We start from the raw sequence: 18,131 nt of genomic DNA on the forward strand, positions 1-18,131 counted from the left end.
TGTGGAGAGGTCGAATATTTCATCGAGTTGGTAACACCACGGTGTTTTTGATTACATAACCTGAAACAGAGCAAAAAAAGTAATGATCTTTATTTGAATTTCAATTTGAGTTTAGGGAGATTACCGAGTATATATAGGTACACGAGAACCCTAAAAAAACTGTAATTTACATACGCATACGTAATAAAAAAGGACACACACTAATCTGAACGAACAACTTTAATTTAAGTAAAGGCAATTTCTACGAATCTGGAAACTGAAGCAAGAAACAATGTACACAAGTTTGAACGATTATAGGTTAAAGGAAATCTCACGAATTATCATTCTTCAGAGAAATCAAGCACGTGAATACTAGTAGAAAGATAAATCTATGATTAAATCAGATTCAGAAACAAACAACAGAGAGTAAATTCCAAAACCCAGAAACAGAGTATGCGAAACTCACAAGACCAAGTAAGCATCATTACCTTATCGAGAAGAACAGACGGAAGGGAACTCTAACGAGGAAAGAAAGATCTGTAAAAGGACGAAACTTCAGAAACAGAGAACATGTTCGTCATCGTACATGGAAATCGAACCTTGCGAATTTTCTTTAGAATCGAGCGAGGTGTTTAGTCATTGGATCACCTGCGCTTTTATCATAGAAGAAGAAGGCATTATATCGATTCGTGGAAGATGTGATCTCAACGGTTGATATTTGAAAAAAAATAAACAAAGTCGGTGATCAAAATATTTGTCATCTTGAATCCAGGTGGCCCCATGTGACAATATTTTTTACCGTTAGAGTCGGGCTGTACACGTGTCAACCAAATATGCATAGGAAATATGAACTGTCCTTGAAAATGGGATGAAGATTGAGGATCTAAAGCTCACGTTTGAAGGTGATCTCCACATAAATCACTTGCCTTGAGATGCACGACACCGAGGGAGGAACCCTGTTCGTCCTCCATTGGTGGTGGCACTTATAAGATTTCCTCTCGTAACAAACAGCATTTCCCCAACAGGATCTCTTTCACGGATCACGTAGCTCTTGTCTGTGTAGAGGACCGGTTTTAGCCTATCGCAATTGCTCATCCATTATCTCTAGTTGGATTTCGACTTGATATTTGATTAAGAAGGCTTTCTAAATTGGCTGCCCTGGTTGATATCTATTTGATATCTATTGATCATCACTTTTTACGACTCTTTTGTTTGCCATGAACATTACTGTTGAGTTTGAGTGGCTTAGACAAAAGAAATATGAAGAGGAAGGAGTCAATTCTGATTGCAACAGTTGTCTCAAGTCTTCAAAGGAAAAGAAAAGACTCTAATGGAGGGTCTGAGCACAAGCTAAAGTTCTCATTGTTGCTTTATCATATGGAGTTCGCGACCCTACTTGAAAGAGCCAATGAGAGTAGTTCGTACAACCAGCTTGGAGACCAAGTTTAGGGACCACAAGTTTTGTCTCATTTACTTCTATTCATTTAGGAGTAGACGAGAAAGAGGGAAGGAGTGCTAGGGTTGGGGAAAAGAGAGAGAAACAAGAAAGAGAGAGCTTTGTAAGTTACCGGAGAGGGTGAGAGAACAAAGCTGTAATCTTAAAGTGGTTTAGTGGATTTCCGGGAGGTTTCCCGGCGAGATGTAGGTTCCGAACTCGTTAAATCTTGTGTGCTCCCTTTATTTTTCCAGCTCTGCATCCTTCTTCTTTAACAGATCTGCATCATATTCATATTCTCTGCATCTCCATTGTTAAACACTTCTCCGTCTCTGCATCACTTTCTGTTTCAGTTTGTTGGTCTCTGTTCTACATTCTTCAAGTCAGTTCTTAAGCTTCAAGACTAGTAGTTGTGTGCTTGTGAGACATAAAGCTTGAGTTAAGGAGGTTAAAACCTCACAATTACTGTCACTGATGATCTCTTTGTGCAGTATGTTCTTGTATCGAAAACTAAAACTAAAGCATAAGATCTAACCAAAATTACCTCAAAGATACCAAGAACAAGATACCAACTAAAGCACAATATAACATTAAGAAAAGGAAGCAATTGTGCGAATGTTATAGCACTTGTGATATTAAACAACAATGATCCACACCATACACATTAAGGGGGTGTATTCAATTAGAGATTTTAAACCTTCAAACTCCACTAAGGGAGAAACTGTTTAAACAAACAAAAGCTGATTTAGCTAGAGAATATGCATCACCATTACACAATTGATGGTGGAGACGTTTCTAATGGCATGAGTTTTTTACAAGGACATTGTTCAAGGTTACTTAACTGCCTCTGAGTTTTATCATTTGTATGTCAGGGTTATCATTTTTATCATTTCATCCATAATTCGTAGACACTGGCATGAAGGAAATAGACTAATCAAGAATCTCTTAAAAGCGAGCGAGAGAAGTTTCACATAACGTATACCATTCGTTTCATCTAGGCTGATATTTTGGGATCCGGTTAATTATTTAATTCATCTCATTTCAGTATATGCTTTATGTAGCACATTTATCTCCTCACCGAAACTTACCCAATAACCAAAATAGATTTTTATTATATATTATAATAATTAGGGAAGTCATTAACCAAACCAGATGACACCATAGCAGTTGTGATGTTATAGCAGAGGATTTTAGGAAACCAAAGAAAAATAAAACAACATACAGTAGTTGAGATGAATTATGTCTGCTTGAAACTTGGTAGGAACCATAGAGATCTTGCGAGTTGTTCATGGGACGAACAATCAAACTTGTGCAGCGGCTCCATCTCCTTTGTCTCGAAATTGAAGAGACAAATTTGAGTAGTGTTCTTTTCATGACAAGTAGTCTTGTAGTAGATGGAATTTCTCTTAAAACCACCCACAATGTAATCATTAGCGAGCACAGTGATGCCTAGATCAAAAAGCATTGCCTCGTTGCCCAAAGAATCAACCTGTTCATACTTGTTAAACAAACCTGATGAATAAACCTTGTAGACGCGGAAGGACCAGAGTGAAGTGAAAAGTGTTGCCCAGTTTTCAACATAGAGGACATCTCCTGTTACTGTGACTACAAGTTTCGCATTGGTAATCCTCAAGTGAAGAGATGTTGCCTGGAACACCACCACACTGAAAGGTCTCTCGCGGAATCTCTCCGGAGAAGTCGAATATTTTGATAAAACCATTACTACCAATGTAGTCCTTTAGGAGGTAGTAAAGCTTTTGATCTTTGTAAACCAAGTGAGAACAACCATAATCTACGGGAATTTGAATCTGATTCCAGAACGTATCTCCTTTCTTGGAATAAGGAACACACCATTCGCCAAATCCCCACAAAACTAGGTATTCTTTGGTGTGTTCGTCAATCCAAAACACAGGTGATACTATAATAATATCTTTGTGATTCCTTTTGCGATGACCATTCGAAATACAAAACCAACCTTTTAAGGTTCGCTCCAGCTTTGTCGTTCCTAGTTGCGACTCCACCGGAGGTAAATCAATCCTCTCATGGGTAAATATATTCAAAAGGTAGAGATTATACCAATAAGCGACCATAAAGAGCCAATTACCATATGTTGCTAAGCAATAACTGTTTGCGAATTCAACATCCTCATCTCGGATTTTGTAAAGCTTGTCCTTTTCCCCGGGATTGAACAGCTTGCACCAATGGTTGTTGATCTTGTCGTCTTCGTCGGGCAAGAGAATCAGCCAAGGGATCTGCTTTTTCGCCACACATCGTTTCGCAGCAGAGTACCAAGACGAACATACGGATTCAGCTCGTCGAGAATCAGCAAAGTCAAGGCGTTCCAACACTGAATTTATGAGATCTTGAGGAAGCTCGGACCAGGATTTGGATTTATCTCCTCGTCTCTGTAACTTGTAAGAATTAGGTTTATGCAGCAGCTTCATCGAGAATGCGATACCCTGAAACCACCCCGACTGTTTGTTTTTGCAGGGGTTGTTAAATTAGGGTCACAATAGATTCTGTTTAAAATGGGTTCGAGCCCATTACCCTAAGCCGTAGAGGTGTCAAGCGGGCCTAAGATCCGCTGGTCTGGCCCAAAGAGTACTATGCCGGACACATAAATATTAGGTCCGTGAGTTTCACGGTCCATGCGAATTACGGGTTTTATCAGATTATGTCTGCGGTTAACGGATTGGCGTATTTAATAAATATTTTTACATAGTTGTGAATATATATTATTTAAAAGGGCTATTTAGGTGAATATACAAATTTGGAGACGAAATTACGGAAGTGTGCATTGTTTTAAAATAATTTGTGAACCTAAACGGTGGCATGCGTAACAAGACTAGATTAACCTCGACATGTAACTTGATACTTTTTTCAAATTTTCCTTAGCCGGTTATTATGTCCTCATATGCATTTTTTTTATATTGGCAGATGAAGCTATAAATATCTCGGCAAAGTTGATGTCTTCTACTGTAAATTGTCTACACATGTATTCAGTACAACCATTGAATTAAAAGATTTGGATACAGAGTAAAGTTTAATTAATCAATATCTTGTTGAATTAATTAACAATTCGCTAAACCCTAAACCTTAAACCCTAAACCCTAAACCCTAAACCCTAGGATTATGGGGGTATTTGAGATTAGGAATATATGAGATTTAGAATATTTGAGATTAGTAGGGGTAGTGGGAATGATTTGGGGTATTGGGAATTTAGGGGTATAAGGGAATAGGGTTATTATGGATAAATGTTTCAAAATGTTTCAATAATATTTGTATAACTTTCTGCTACGTTTAACTATTCGTATCTAAACAAAGTGCTAACCCAAACAACATACCTAAATATATAATTTCTAGATAATATTAATATCAACAAAGCAGATCGTTTCTCTTTGAAGAGATCCATCTTTCCCGAATGTAAGCTTCCTGTGACTATCAGTTTTTCATATGCTTGTTAGTTGGTCACTACCTACTTTATTATTTTTGGCATTGTAATATTTAGAGTTTAGAGAGACAAATTACTGCCAGTGCTAGTCAAAACTAAACAAGATTACAAGGTCCGGTGCATTTTTTTGTGAAATCATAATATCATATATCTAGTCTAAGATAGTTGGACTGACTATATGAGTATTTCTTGTTTTGTCGACCTGACATTGCTGGAGTCCATGTACATATGCTTTTGTTTCAATTTGATGTCAAATTGTTGTGTTAATTGACAGTAGGTCTTATGTATTCTCAGTTGGAGCGTGAAGTTGGTTGCAGTTGTTTGGGAGGCAATCTACATAGAAAGCACCAGAGAATGGATGGTTGCAAATAGGACAAATTATTTGCACTTAAACCACTTGGTCAAGTGGAAGTAATCGTGTCATTTTTCAAATGTGCACTATGGATGCTGACGAGCATTCAAAATGGGCCAGCAAATCCCTGAGATGATTCGTTTAAGCGTCCAGTGTTGTGCATAAGTATTTGTTTATGCTTCAGGAATAGAAATTTGTACCAAGACTAAAAAAAAAAAAAAAAATATATATATATATATATAGGGTAATATTCTGTTTGGCTTCAAAATGTTGTAGCTCAAGCTAGTTCGTGTATATACAAGTATGAAGGAAGAGTTAAGGCGTCTGAAACTGTTGGCTTATGCACAATACTGAGAAAATAATACGAAGATGTTGTCCATGTGAGAGGCTTGCTTTCTAGAACAACCAATGTTTTCTCTTTGGCTTCTGCTGAACCTGGAACCGCTGCACTCAGAAAGAAGATCATAATCAGTATCCTCAAGCACAAAGCCACCATTTTGTTACACTTCGTAAACACAAGACAAACCTTCAATGTCGTATAAAGAGTTATAATGCACCTCTGACCAGAAACTTAACCACACTCTGCACCATTCCCAACATATAAAGCCACAAATTTGTAAGAGTGCATTTTCCAGATGCTACTTCAGATCAAGTAGCGATGAGTGAAGGATAAAGGAAATATATTCTGGAGTCTCACCACGTTTAGGTGCTTGGTCTTGAGGCATGATTTCAATGAAACAAGTGTCTATGAAGGATGTCAGCAGCCATATGGTTGCTGCAAACTATTCAAGGGAGATGCAATGGAAAAAATTGTAAGAAAAAGGTAAAGAAAACAGTGCCCAATGCCACAAAAGTCAGCGGTTACTTTACATGGCTTCTCGAAGATGTGTTAAAGTGTTACCTATTTCATGTAACATCCATATGAAATAAAGGACATGAAGAAGACTACCTAGAGGAAAAAAACACTCAACAGAACTAGAGCAGGTGATACGAGAACAAAGGAAAGATCATTATTTAGGTACATTTTAACTATTAATACAAGTGCTGTGAAAACTGAGACAAAGAAAATTTACCCTATCTGCCGCAGGTTGTAGGGTAATATGGTCTCCCCATTCTCCAAGTCTGTCATTCATGTAATTTTGAATTTGAAACTGAGAAAATTTTATAGATCAAACCAATTATGGCTTAGAGGACTTAATGAGAAATTAAAATAACTTACTTTGCCATCCTCTTGTAATACCGTTTGTATTTCATCGGAACATAACTTTCGTATATAGTGCGATTGTCCTTGAGCTGTAGCAACAAAACAAAAACAACAGAATAAATAGGAAATGACGTACGAAAACGAATGTATGCACCTAATATTAAACAGTTACTAATATCCGAAAAACATTTGTTCCATTGCAACAATGGTTTAGTGAAAATCATAAAGACAGTCATCACTCTCTTTGATCATCGTCATAACTCATAAGACATCTAACCTGTTTAACAAACTTCTCCCCTAACTTGCTTGTGGTACTCTGAAGATCGGTATACATGGATAAGAGCAGGGAGTGATGCATGCAGTTCTGACAAGCACTGGAACATCCAGTTCAGTAACTGTTCTCTTGGTAGCTCCAACAAAAGTTCCGCCTGCACATATCCCATGTAAAGCCCTCCACATATCTTTCTCGGCTTCATTGATGATCTCCATCGGATTTTCCTGGTAATTTACATACTCGGACGGAAGCCGAGGATTTATATTTATGTCAATCTGGAATACAGAGAAGATAAAAAGAATTACAAGCCCGTTAACTGCTACAGTTCGACGCATAACAACTGCATTGAGGATTTAACTTCTCCCCTTAGTCGTGCACAAACAACAGACACTGGAAATATCCTGATCATGTGTCACTTCTTTTAATCTAAATTATTTAACCGTTCTTACAAGTTCAAAATAGAAACTACCTTCACCTGATTATATGGAACCGAAAAAATACGGAGTTCCTCCACCTAGAAACAACAAAAAAATTTGACTCATAAGTCAATAACCAAAGCCCAATTAAAAACAAAAAAAAAAATTGGAAAAACAAAATGCTCAACAGTGTCAATGATTAGACAGAAATATGTAGAAGGAGGCCTTAGTCATAAAATACCTTGGATAGACTCTCAAAAAGCATTTCAAAGAAGAGATCGATCCCAACATTTCCAACATCTCCTGTCTGTTGTTCACAAAAAATTGTCCCAAAGCCTCTTATACCCATGCCTTTCTCCGCAAGTTGGAAACCTTGTCCAAGCTGACGACACTCTTCAAGAGCACTAAGCCTTTCCTGCACAGTTAGCTTGTACATTACATACCAGTCTGCCAAGGGAATAGAACAAATAAAATCACCCCCAATACCAGTGCTTGATCAGAGAGAAGCGATTTATCAGGATAAAACAGGTAGGCTTGAGCTTCTTTATCAGCCCGGCCAACCCTTCCATGCAACTGTTGACAACAACCAACCAAGAGAAGATATCTAAGAAGCTCTTTTCCAGGCTAACTGCAATAGCAACGTTTAAGAAATAACTTTGGCACCTGGTATAACTGAGCGAGCCCAAATTGTTGAACATTTATGGTATTTGAATTTTGAATATCAAGTCCGCTTTCAACAATGTGCATATGAGGATTTTGATCTTTCCTTGCGCAAATCTCTCCATGGTTTCCTCTAGTTGTTTTGAGTATGGCTGTGAATACATCAGCGTAGCAGGATAATCAAAGATACGGCAACATCATTTGTTAGGAGAATTTCCATTAAATGTGATATATGTTATGAATGAGGAGCACCCAAATGTCGAGTAGTGCAACAAAAGGCCATAACATACCTTCTCATGTGCCTTAGCATATTTGGAAATGCTTCTTCAAGAAAATCCATCACTTCCTCTAGTCCTGATTGATAAGAAAATTGAAAGTGGTAAACCGAAAATGAAAAATGTATGGCCAAAAAGTTTCTGATTCTACTTGTGTCTAAGTTGACCAAGACCAGAGGTAGTCATACTAAGAGATAATATCGATAAAGTCAACCGCTTATGGTGCATTTTACCTTTAATCCGAGGCAAGACATAGAAAACTTGGCCACCACGATTCAGCTCATTTTTTCTTGCTTTGATAACCTTTTCCTTTAAGGAATGGTGAAAGATGGGTTTTTATTGGAATCCTCTCCGGAGGTGGTGTGGAGATTAAACTAAAACAGGGGGGGGGGGGGGACAAAGGGGGTCATTAGTCTCATCATATTCAATCAGTTAGCTTATTAATTGAAACACATCCTGTCACCACCTGGCATCCCGGAATCCAGTCAAAGTTAAGTATAATGTCCTTGGTATGGGTGTTGCGGAGAGGGTAAGCACATCCACTGACGTTTTGAAAGATGCAATCTTTTCTTTCGGCTTGACCCCAAATCTCTGTAAAGTAAAAAGAGAGATTCCATAAACTAACCCAAGAATCTTAGAGAGACCATGGGATGACTATATTTTTCAATGAATTAGAACACAACCTACCTACATGTTCCTCATCGACGACAAGAAGGCCTAGATTGCTGTACACAACACGGCTTCCGAGAAGGGAGTGAGTACCTACAATGATATTGAGATGACCGTGTTTTATCATTTCCAAATACGCCTCCTTCTCTGCTTTGGTCTGCACAATGTCGAACATGTGACTATGGTCAAATTACCCGTTTTGCTTGGGACAAATTCATAGGCAAAAAAACAGTGGTCTGAATACCTGAAACCGACTTAAAAGACCGACTTTAATTTGGGGATAAAAGGCAAACTGCTCAGAGATGACATCGTAATGTTGCTTGGCCAATACAATAGTGGGTGCTAAAACCATAGCTTGTCTGCCAGCTGAGACCACACAAAAGATGGCACGTAGAGCAACCTCAGTTTTACCAAATCCAACGTCTCCACATATGAATCGGTCCATAGGTGTTTCTCTCTCAGTCAAATCCTTGTCAACATCAAGGAAAGCCTGCAAGGTAGAAGAAGTCAGGTTCAGGGGAAGGAATATGAATTGATGAGAAGTAGTAAAGAGAAAGCAGCAAGACCTGCTTCTGGTCAGGTGTAGCGTTATAAGGAAATTGAGCAGCCATGGTAGGGTTTTTTGGATAGGGAAATCTCTTCTGTCTAAGCCTATGAAGATGAGCTCCGTCAAGTCAACAACCATTTTCTGAATAGCGACTTTGCCTTTGGTCTTTCTTCTTTCCCAAACACTAGTGTCACTCAGCCGACTTAAAGTCCGAGGCCGTTTGGACTCATTAGGACTGAAACAGAAGACAAATATGGGCGTCAACATAGAACAAGAGACGGAGACAGGGAGGAAGAGAGAGAACGTTACAGGTTGTATCGGAAGAGGAGACGGGAGGCCTGCTTGAGGGGAAGCTTAGCCATGCCGTCTGCATACTCTATAAAGACATATTCGAGGACATGGAACTAAATGCCGACAAAACGGCCAACGCCAACCTTCTTGTGCACAACATAATCACCGGAAAGGAGAGTGTAAGGGTCAAGCTTGTAGCTGAAACCACCGTCTGAACCTCCTTTGAGCTTCTGCAGACCCCTCTCTTGTTGTTCCTTCACCATCTGAATGTACTTTTCGGCCTCCTTAGGATGGGAATTGAATCGCTTTCAGCAAACTCATGCTTCTCTCTCCACCTGGTCGCTGTAGGTTTTGCGGCAGTTGCGGAGATAGAGAGGAAACAGCGACCAGTGGAAAAGATGATGAGTTTCGGGGAAAGGAGGAGCGACTTGTAGTCTCTCACTTAGCTGACGTGTGGGTTGATAGCTGTTCCTGTATCATATAATCTTCCCCTCTCGAACAACCTTGTCCACAAGGTTTTGTGTTTCTGAGAATCAGCGTTTGCCTTGTTTTCCCAAGTTACTCGCTTTAAGCTCCGGATTCACCATTACCTAACACGCAAAAGTTAACTCCCTACTAATTTTTAACAACTCCAATGACTAAATGTTTATTACCATGAGATCAAAGAGACGCCTGTTTTGAGCAGAAGTCTCCTCTTCCAAAACAATAATCTGAATCATCACCACGAAAACCGGTTTAATCATTCCTCTTTCAAAAGAAGAAGACCATGATGAGGCTCTTAAGGGGACACCAATCTGAGGAGCAGCAAGGCCAAGGCCAACTCCAGGAGCTAATCTCATTACTTTAACCATATCATCAATTATCTTCTGAATACGCTCCGACCCGATTTCTTCTGGGAGCAGCTGGATCCCCAGCTGCCTAAATCCACTTTCTAAGAGAAATGATAAGAGATTATGGTTCAATAAGAATGAGGAGTCGGGTCCTGAAACAGGGAATTGATTGAGCTACATGTCACGCCGGCGGAAGCTGGGAGTAGATGAAGTGAGAATCTGAAAAGGGGTTGCCGTCGTCTCGCTGAGCCTTCTAATGTCTGCGGCTCTTTCGGCCCATTTACGTTGCAGCCCAATGTTGTAATTGTCTTCAAATAAATATGATGTCTCTTCTTTTTAACACTATTCCCTTCATATAATAAAAACATAGGAAGGTAGGGATTCGGTGGTGAAATACAAAGGCTGGCTTTAGTCGTTGTGGTTGGTTTTAGTGATTTATTATTAGCTCGAATGTAGAATGTGGTTATGTATTTTTTACACAATACTTAAGAGGCTAAACTTCAGTATATATAGTAGCATTTATCAGAATTTTGTTTTTTTGATCTTTTCGTAGAGTTTATTAATTAACCCATAAATTTCAAGATAAATCGAAAAATATAGTTTTTTTTTACTGCACATGGCCCAGCAATTTTAGTGACAATTACTTTATTCAGTTTCTTATTTTTCTTGTAAAAAGGATCTTTGCCAAGCTGATTCAAAGTCATTTACAGCGTAGTACTAGTTGATGATGATCACTCTTTCCAACCAGTGGTGTACTGAAGCCAAGGTCGAAAATATACCTTCAACATCATTCGTGAGGGTTATCTTCTTAATATTTCCATATCTCCTTAACTTTACTAACAGTACGATTCTCAGAAGAACTCAAATTTGACATTAGAATAATGTGTTTTTATCAATGGCGTACGCTTGCTTGAGATCTTATGTGAGCGTCCTTTTCACGAACATAATTTGATGCTTAGGTTGAGCACATCAGAAGATCTGACGGTTCGATTTATAGGCAAGTTAGCTGTTTGTTTTACAGTTTGTGGCCCTCGGATGGACATAGTTCTGATTGTATTTTGGAATGGCACGAAGCTAGAATCATGTGCTTTCACATAAGGAAAGAATCCTAAATGTAAACTAGAAACATGTAGTCTTCTTACCCAAGAGAGCATCTAGTAGTTTGGATTTTTTTTTTATGCTTGGGGATCACATATGATGATATTTGACAATGGAGACTATTTATGACTAGAACAACGGGAAATGTTATTTTCTACGTAGTCTTACTTACACTGTGTGCAGGCTGTAGTTGAACTGAGAGGGCACGAAGAGATATTTGGTGAACCAAATAGAGTGATAGACTATGAAGAAGAGCCAAGCAGACCTAAGAGGTAAGTTAATTTGTAACATTCCCCGGAACTCACTATTTATCTGCTAATTAAGATGCATAAGCTCGTAGTAGTGAAATAGTAAAAAAGCAAAATATGGATTGTAATTTGGATTGGACAAAACAAGATAAAAAAGAAAGAAAAAAAAAGGTATTAGAGTCTCATAAACTCATTGTAGGTATTTTTAAATACAGACTTTAATCCGAGGGAAGGAAGTCTAGCCGTTTGGTTAATTATGTTGATGTTGTTTCGCCTTTTAGGCACTACCGGAGAATTGGGCTCCTGCGAACGCTGGCGTTTGTTACCACAATTAGACACCTTGACTGCCTGTGCCTCTTGTGCGCTGCTGATAAGGTGAGGAAAGTTAAGCATAGCCTTGGAGCCTCGCATCTTGAAAGCTGCCTGGTCATACGCCACGGCCGCCTCCTCAGGGGTCTCGTAGGTCCCCAACCACATTCTGGTTCCGTTCTTGCTGGGATCTCTTATCTCCGCTGCGTATTTCCCCCATGGTCTTCTCCTGACGCCTTTGTAAGTGGCTCCTCTCCTTGGCGGCACAGACGACGACGAGGACGATGAATCTGTGGCTAGAGATCTTGAAGCTGTCAGATCGATATCATCGTCCTCCAGCAATTGCCGACGAATCCAATCCAGAACTGCTGAGCCGTTATCCCAACTGAGCTCTCCCTCCATTTTCTTCACTTTTACTGCGCTCTGATGTTTTGGATTTCAGGTTTTGCTGGGAGAAGATAGATATATTATATATATATATAATATACACCCGCCTGTACTTTGATATCATTATTATAAATCTGCAGTTGCTTGGAAACGCTGAACTCGTCACGTTTTACTCGATGTTCTTTTCTATTTAATCATTGTGCCAAATATAAAAATAGGCAAATGAATCTTTGATCGATGAATGGTATTTTTTTGCATGGCACCACGAGGCCTTTTTTATATTTCTTATACAAACAGTAGTTCATTTAAGATTTAGTTTTCTTCTATAAACTAGTTTATCCGATACAAAAACTGACAACTTTCAGCCTGTGTTGTTTGAAATAATTTGGTTTTCATGGAGTCTAGTGATAAATTGCCTTTCATGTGTTTGCTGTATCCGATAATTTGATTTGTTCTTTCGGCCATTGATCAACCAAACTGGTTCTCCCTTTCGATAAACAGGATTCTTGGGCTCGCTGATTTTATTGGGCTCTGTATTTGGCCCAATAGATGATATAAGTGGATTCTCGAGATAATCTCGATCGATCTGGCATTTCATTTCATCGTGTCCCCAATTCGATCTCAAGTCGAGATTCCATGGGAGGCCACCAAGGTTCCAGCACAGAACGCTTCTCCTCCGCCACATGGTTCTCCCAGTTGTGTACTTCAGCTCGCCGATTTAAATCATTGGCTCCTCCGTCCTTGGAGACTGCCGTTCGCTCCACCTCCGGCGACTCTTTAGTTCGTCGCCTCGGCCTCTGCGACCTCATACTGTTGGGTATCGGCGCTTCCATCGGCGCCGGCGTCTTCGTAGTTACGGGAACCGTCGCTCGCGATGCTGGACCCGGTCAGTTGGGGAATTTATCATCATAAATAGATTTGGTTTAGGGAGGGGGGGACAATCCAAATGATTGATTATATATATATACATACCTGACTGTAGGAGTGACGATCAGCTTCTTGCTAGCGGGAGCATCGTGCGTGTTGAACGCTCTCTGTTACGCAGAACTTGCATCTCGTTTCCCTGCTGTTGTTGGGGGAGCTTACATGTACTCGTATTCAGCTTTCAACGAGATCACCGCTTTTCTCGTTTTCGTTCAGCTCATGCTTGACTATCATATTGGGGCGGCTAGTATCTCTCGTAGCTTGGCAAGCTATGCGGTTGCGCTGCTTGAGCTTTTTCCAGCTTTCAAGGGCTGTATTCCTCTCTGGATTGGAAGCGGCCAAGAGTTGTTCGGAGGCTTTCTCTCTTTCAATATTTTGGCTCCCATTTTACTTGCGCTCCTCACCCTTGTTCTATGCCAGGGTGTGCGAGAATCTTCCGCTGTAAACTCCGTCATGACTGCTACCAAGGTCTGTCTTCACACTTTCTTTCCCATTTTTTACCTCAAGGTGATTCATTTTGATTGATTCTTGTCTAGGTCGTTATCGTTCTCGTTGTTATTTGTGCCGGAGCTTTTGATATTGATGTAGCAAATTGGTCCCCTTTCGCCCCTAATGGTTTTAAAGCTGTACTCACTGGAGCTACTGTAGTCTTCTTTTCTTATGTTGGATTTGACGCTGTTGCTAATTCTGCTGAAGAATCCAACAACCCTCAGGTCTTGCCCAATATTATATATTATGTTTTTCCAATGATACGATTATTATTATTAGCACACGCAGTGTCACTGTTTCATTCATTCCTACCCATTCATTCTCAGCGCGACCTCCCAATCGGAATTATGGGGAGCCTTCTTGTATGTATCTCCTTGTATATTGGAGTCTGTTTAGTGCTCACTGGGATGGTCCCTTTTAATCTCCTCAGCGAAGATGCTCCTTTAGCCGAAGCCTTTTCATCAAAGGGTATGAAGTTCGTCTCAGTCTTAATCAGTATTGGTGCTGTTGCTGGACTCACAACTACTCTGCTTGTTGGTCTTTATGTTCAGGTTAATATATATATATATGTACCTGGATTTTTTTAGTGGTATCTTTGATTCAGTCACTTGTTCTCATACTAAACAAGGTATCTCTGATGATATTTTCCACAAAACAGTCCAGGTTGTATCTGGGGCTAGGAAGGGATGGTCTGTTGCCCTCATTCTTTTCCAGAATACACCCAACTCTTCATACACCTCTTCATTCTCAAATCTGGTGTGGCATTGTTGCTGCTGTTTTAGCTGGCATCTTTAATGTGCATAGCCTTTCTCATATTCTGTCAGTTGGTACATTGGTACGTCAAGGTCTTAACTCTTTTTTTTATTATATACCCTTTTGGTTTTTGGATCGCACTTCTCCTTTTCACTGATTTTGGTTTTCCATTGTTTCAGACTGGGTATTCAGTCGTTGCAGCTTGTGTTGTAGCTTTGAGATTGAACGATAAGAAAGAAAGGGAGTCGTCCAATCGATGGACATCAAGTTGGCATGAAGGCGTCATTTGCCTTGTTATAATTGCATGCAGTGGTTTTGGTGCTGGCGTATTTTACCGTTTTAGTGCTTCAGTTATATTTCTTCTTCTCTCAGTAGGTGTGGCAGTTAGTGCTTCAGCAGTTCTCCATTATCGTCGAGTAAGTAGCCTTGAGCATAAGCAAATACTCTCTTCTTACTTACATTGCGCCAAAATAATTAAATCAATGCTGGAGTTGAGAAGCTAATATTAAGTATTCCTACAACAACACATAGAAACCAAAAGTAGTATGGTCTGGCACTTGGAACTCCACGGTGATACTTTAAAAGTCGTTGGCAATTGATTCAACTTTGGCACTCTTCTTTTTAGACAAGTCTGGTAGCAGCAGTTAGAAATGAGATAGCGATGCAGTCAAAATATACCTTAGTGGTTTTCTCTACAAATGCCTGACTAGCAATTATCCATGTTAACACCCTCAGCTTTTCGCTTCCACAGGCTTATGCTCAGTCTCTTGGTTCGGGGTTTTGCTGTCCTGGTGTGCCCATTGTGCCATGCGTCTGCATTTTCTTTAACATCTTCTTATTTGCGCAGGTAACACCTGCTTTTGTATTAATGCCTTGCTTGAACTTATAATATGATTTAAACTCTGAGCTTGTGCTACTTTTGCAGTTGCATTATGAAGCATGGATAAGATTTGTTGTTGTGAGTGTGCTTGCAACTGCGGTTTATGCCTTGTATGGACAGTACCATGCCGATGCAAGCACCTTGATTTATCAGAGGGCACCTGAAAGTGAAAGTGACTCTGGGTAAAAGCTAAGAGTGTTTGCTTCCACTACGCGAATCCTCTATTGAGTAGGTGATAGAATTACTGCGTTGTGTGAGAGACAAAAACAGTGTGCAAGATTGAATGGGATTAGTTATTTAGATATTGTAAATTGAAAAAAATTGAGGATGCTCGTAAAAATTATGTAAGTTAATATATGAAAACTTATGTGTTTCAATTTAGCAATGCTAGTGCAACAGATGTCTGATCCCAGAATTGATGATAAAACTAAAGCACAAGTGTAAAACTGTCACACTCGTTGTTCTCAATAACGCTTAACTGATAAAACAATCTAGCCTTTTATGAGTGTTTACTGGACCAAACTGAATCACAATAAAATAGATATAAGAGAGTTGTGTCTAGGCGGGCAAGTAGGACTCCAGCATCAGTTTGGCTGGGGAGGGAGCTAAAATATCTACGATCAGGTATGTGTATTTCCATTCCTTATCTGCCTTGTCTTTAAACATCTCTGTGTACACTTTCCCGGCTCCGCGAGGCCCACGGATGAAGAAGTTTACCTAAAAAGCAAGCATGTTCAATTTTGATTAAGTTTCCCTTAGCTTTTCTATAGAGAATTTAATGGGCAGAAGAATAAAATTACCTCCACATGCTCGACTCCGTCTTCATCTGTAAATACTCTGTTAGGTATACGTTGGCGAGCAGCTCGGTTTCTGGTTTCTTGTCCGTAGCCTGTGATGGGGGATCCAATCCTTACCCTCACCTAAACATACAAGTCAATCACAGTAACGTTGCGCTTTTAATCTCCAAATGTTTTGGCTTAACACACCACATATATGATCATCAATGTATGGTTTCTTATTACCTGACCGTCATCTTGAATTCTCTTCAACGCTTTGTCAAAGACCTTGTACCTATACAATACAAATACAGAGTCTTCAGATTCCCCAAGTATCAGCAGAGAATGAATATAAAGCAACCTAGAGTTCTGAAGCCTCACTCTTTTGGTTGAAATATGAGCTCTTTAAAGACAGCGTACCCAGAAGCCCCAGCGACCGCAAGCCCGGCCAGAATAACAAAACTGTAGGAAGCACCTTCTGTAAAGGTTACCGGCTTCTCCGGGATATGGTACGTCGGAGAATCAAAAGGATCCTCCACAGTCACCACCTCTTTCTTAGCCTGTAGAACATTTTTGCAAAGGATCGGCAGAGAAGCATTAATGTCTATGACACGGCAAGTAATATTTGACATAAGTTGTCTCATTGGGGCCAGCAAAGAAAGGAAGAGAGATTTAAAAGGTGGAACAAGGAGGTCAGAAGCATATTCTTATAAACACCTTATTCTGATGTTTCCCAGGTTCTTTAGAAGTTCTCGAGGCAAAAGATCTAGACAACAAGCAAGAGGGCCTGATGTTCACTGGACAAGATTCCATACGTTGGGGATTCCGAAAGCCAAACAACAGTCCTGCAAACAGATCATCGTCAGAACAACCACTATACAACCCTGGGATTTGAAATTTCACATTAATATTTTGCTGACCCTTAGCTCCATTTGAGACCTGCATAAGGGAAAAACACGATAAGAGCTATGAAACTAGCAGCTATGATGGCCAATAGGGAAGTTATTAAACCCTAAACATCTTACCAGGCTCATGAGACCAGAATCGGGAATGGCTTGCCTTGATGCTCCTGTTTGTGCAAGGGTTATCAACTGCACCCGGAAAGAAGAAACAATTAAAAGGGAAGAGAAACAAGCATAGAGTATGAATAAGGGATGCTGCAAAGAAATGAACAAGTGTTTCTCGAGGGATTCATAATAACTTAAAACTCATAATTAATAATAAAAAGCAACAGAAGAAGGTGTTTGTTTGTCACTGTAGAGATCAAAGCAGGACCAGAAAAGCAAGCATTCACATCATGGTAAGTGTATTTGATGTTGGGAACTCGAGCAGGATTAGAAGAAAATAAATTTGTTCAAGCTAAGTTTCCTTCGTTTCTATTTATTAAACAAAAGACAAACAATTCATCACTATGTAGAAGAGGAAGAATCAATAGCTGAAAGTCCACTCTCTCTCTATGCTAGTTTCTCTGGACAAAGTGCTAAGGAGAAAAGGACAAACCGATTTTCGGATTGCATAAGGATGTGAAGCGGAGGAAAACGGGACGGTCGAAGCCAGTTTCGATTTGGAAAGGCTGCCGATGGATCTCCTTAGGAAGCTCATCATAATCTCTGATCCAACAAAATAATAGAATGAAAACTTAGGAGCCGCCGGGGGGATAAAGAAGGAAGCCTTAAAACCTACCTCCTCTCTGCTTGGGGTTGCGCAGCACGGCGAGCGAAGCCGCTTCTGGGGTTTTACCGTCAACACGTGACACGTAAGTAATGTGGGCTCAACATTAGGCCTGGGCTCTCAATTTCCTTCTGGGCCCTATCACATTTCCCCCAATAAAATTCAATCCAATACCAATTGATGCTTCGAAAATAGTTAGTTATTCTTGAGTAA

General features: G+C 39.8%; 3 protein-coding genes and 1 pseudogene across 5 annotated transcripts; 1 reads left to right on the forward strand and 3 right to left on the reverse strand.

Annotated features, from left to right (window-relative positions):
* Window positions 1-2,506: 2,506 nt before the first annotated feature.
* LOC106350690 (putative F-box protein At4g22180) lies at window positions 2,507-3,907 on the reverse strand. The gene has a single exon (XM_048768940.1). It carries the CDS (start codon window positions 3,856-3,858, stop codon window positions 2,989-2,991), a length of 870 nt encoding a protein of 289 aa, XP_048624897.1. The 5' UTR covers window positions 3,859-3,907; the 3' UTR covers window positions 2,507-2,988.
* A 1,525-nt stretch (window positions 3,908-5,432) lies between these two features.
* Window positions 5,433-12,440, reverse strand: LOC125593345 (annotated as a pseudogene).
* Window positions 12,441-12,999: 559 nt separating this feature from the next.
* Window positions 13,000-15,852, forward strand: LOC106431737 (cationic amino acid transporter 9, chloroplastic). Of its 2 annotated transcripts, none has more exons than XM_048769878.1 (8): window positions 13,000-13,311; window positions 13,408-13,817; window positions 13,886-14,062; window positions 14,165-14,389; window positions 14,497-14,673; window positions 14,771-15,007; window positions 15,343-15,438; window positions 15,517-15,852. In XM_048769878.1, the coding sequence occupies exons 1-8, from the start codon at window positions 13,062-13,064 to the stop codon at window positions 15,655-15,657; spliced, it is 1,713 nt and encodes a 570-aa protein (XP_048625835.1). In that variant the 5' UTR covers window positions 13,000-13,061; the 3' UTR covers window positions 15,658-15,852. The 2 variants fall into 2 exon arrangements, with proteins under 2 accessions (XP_048625835.1, XP_048625836.1); XM_048769879.1 differs by having other exon boundaries at window positions 13,014-13,311; window positions 15,327-15,438; window positions 15,517-15,548.
* On the reverse strand, window positions 15,827-18,131 carry LOC106431739 (probable mitochondrial import inner membrane translocase subunit TIM21). Of its 2 annotated transcripts, XM_048769882.1 has the most exons (9): window positions 17,931-18,125; window positions 17,748-17,857; window positions 17,273-17,338; window positions 17,168-17,186; window positions 16,965-17,092; window positions 16,629-16,807; window positions 16,494-16,542; window positions 16,272-16,391; window positions 15,827-16,188 (listed from the first exon to the last, which is right to left on the reverse strand). In XM_048769882.1, the coding sequence occupies exons 2-9, from the start codon at window positions 17,850-17,852 to the stop codon at window positions 16,030-16,032; spliced, it is 825 nt and encodes a 274-aa protein (XP_048625839.1). In that variant the 5' UTR covers window positions 17,853-17,857; window positions 17,931-18,125; the 3' UTR covers window positions 15,827-16,029. The 2 variants fall into 2 exon arrangements, with proteins under 2 accessions (XP_048625839.1, XP_048625838.1); XM_048769881.1 differs by having other exon boundaries at window positions 16,965-17,186; window positions 17,931-18,131.

This window comes from Brassica napus, chromosome C9 (genome assembly GCF_020379485.1).
Source record: "Brassica napus cultivar Da-Ae chromosome C9, Da-Ae, whole genome shotgun sequence".
Taxonomy (NCBI): domain Eukaryota; kingdom Viridiplantae; phylum Streptophyta; class Magnoliopsida; order Brassicales; family Brassicaceae; genus Brassica; species Brassica napus.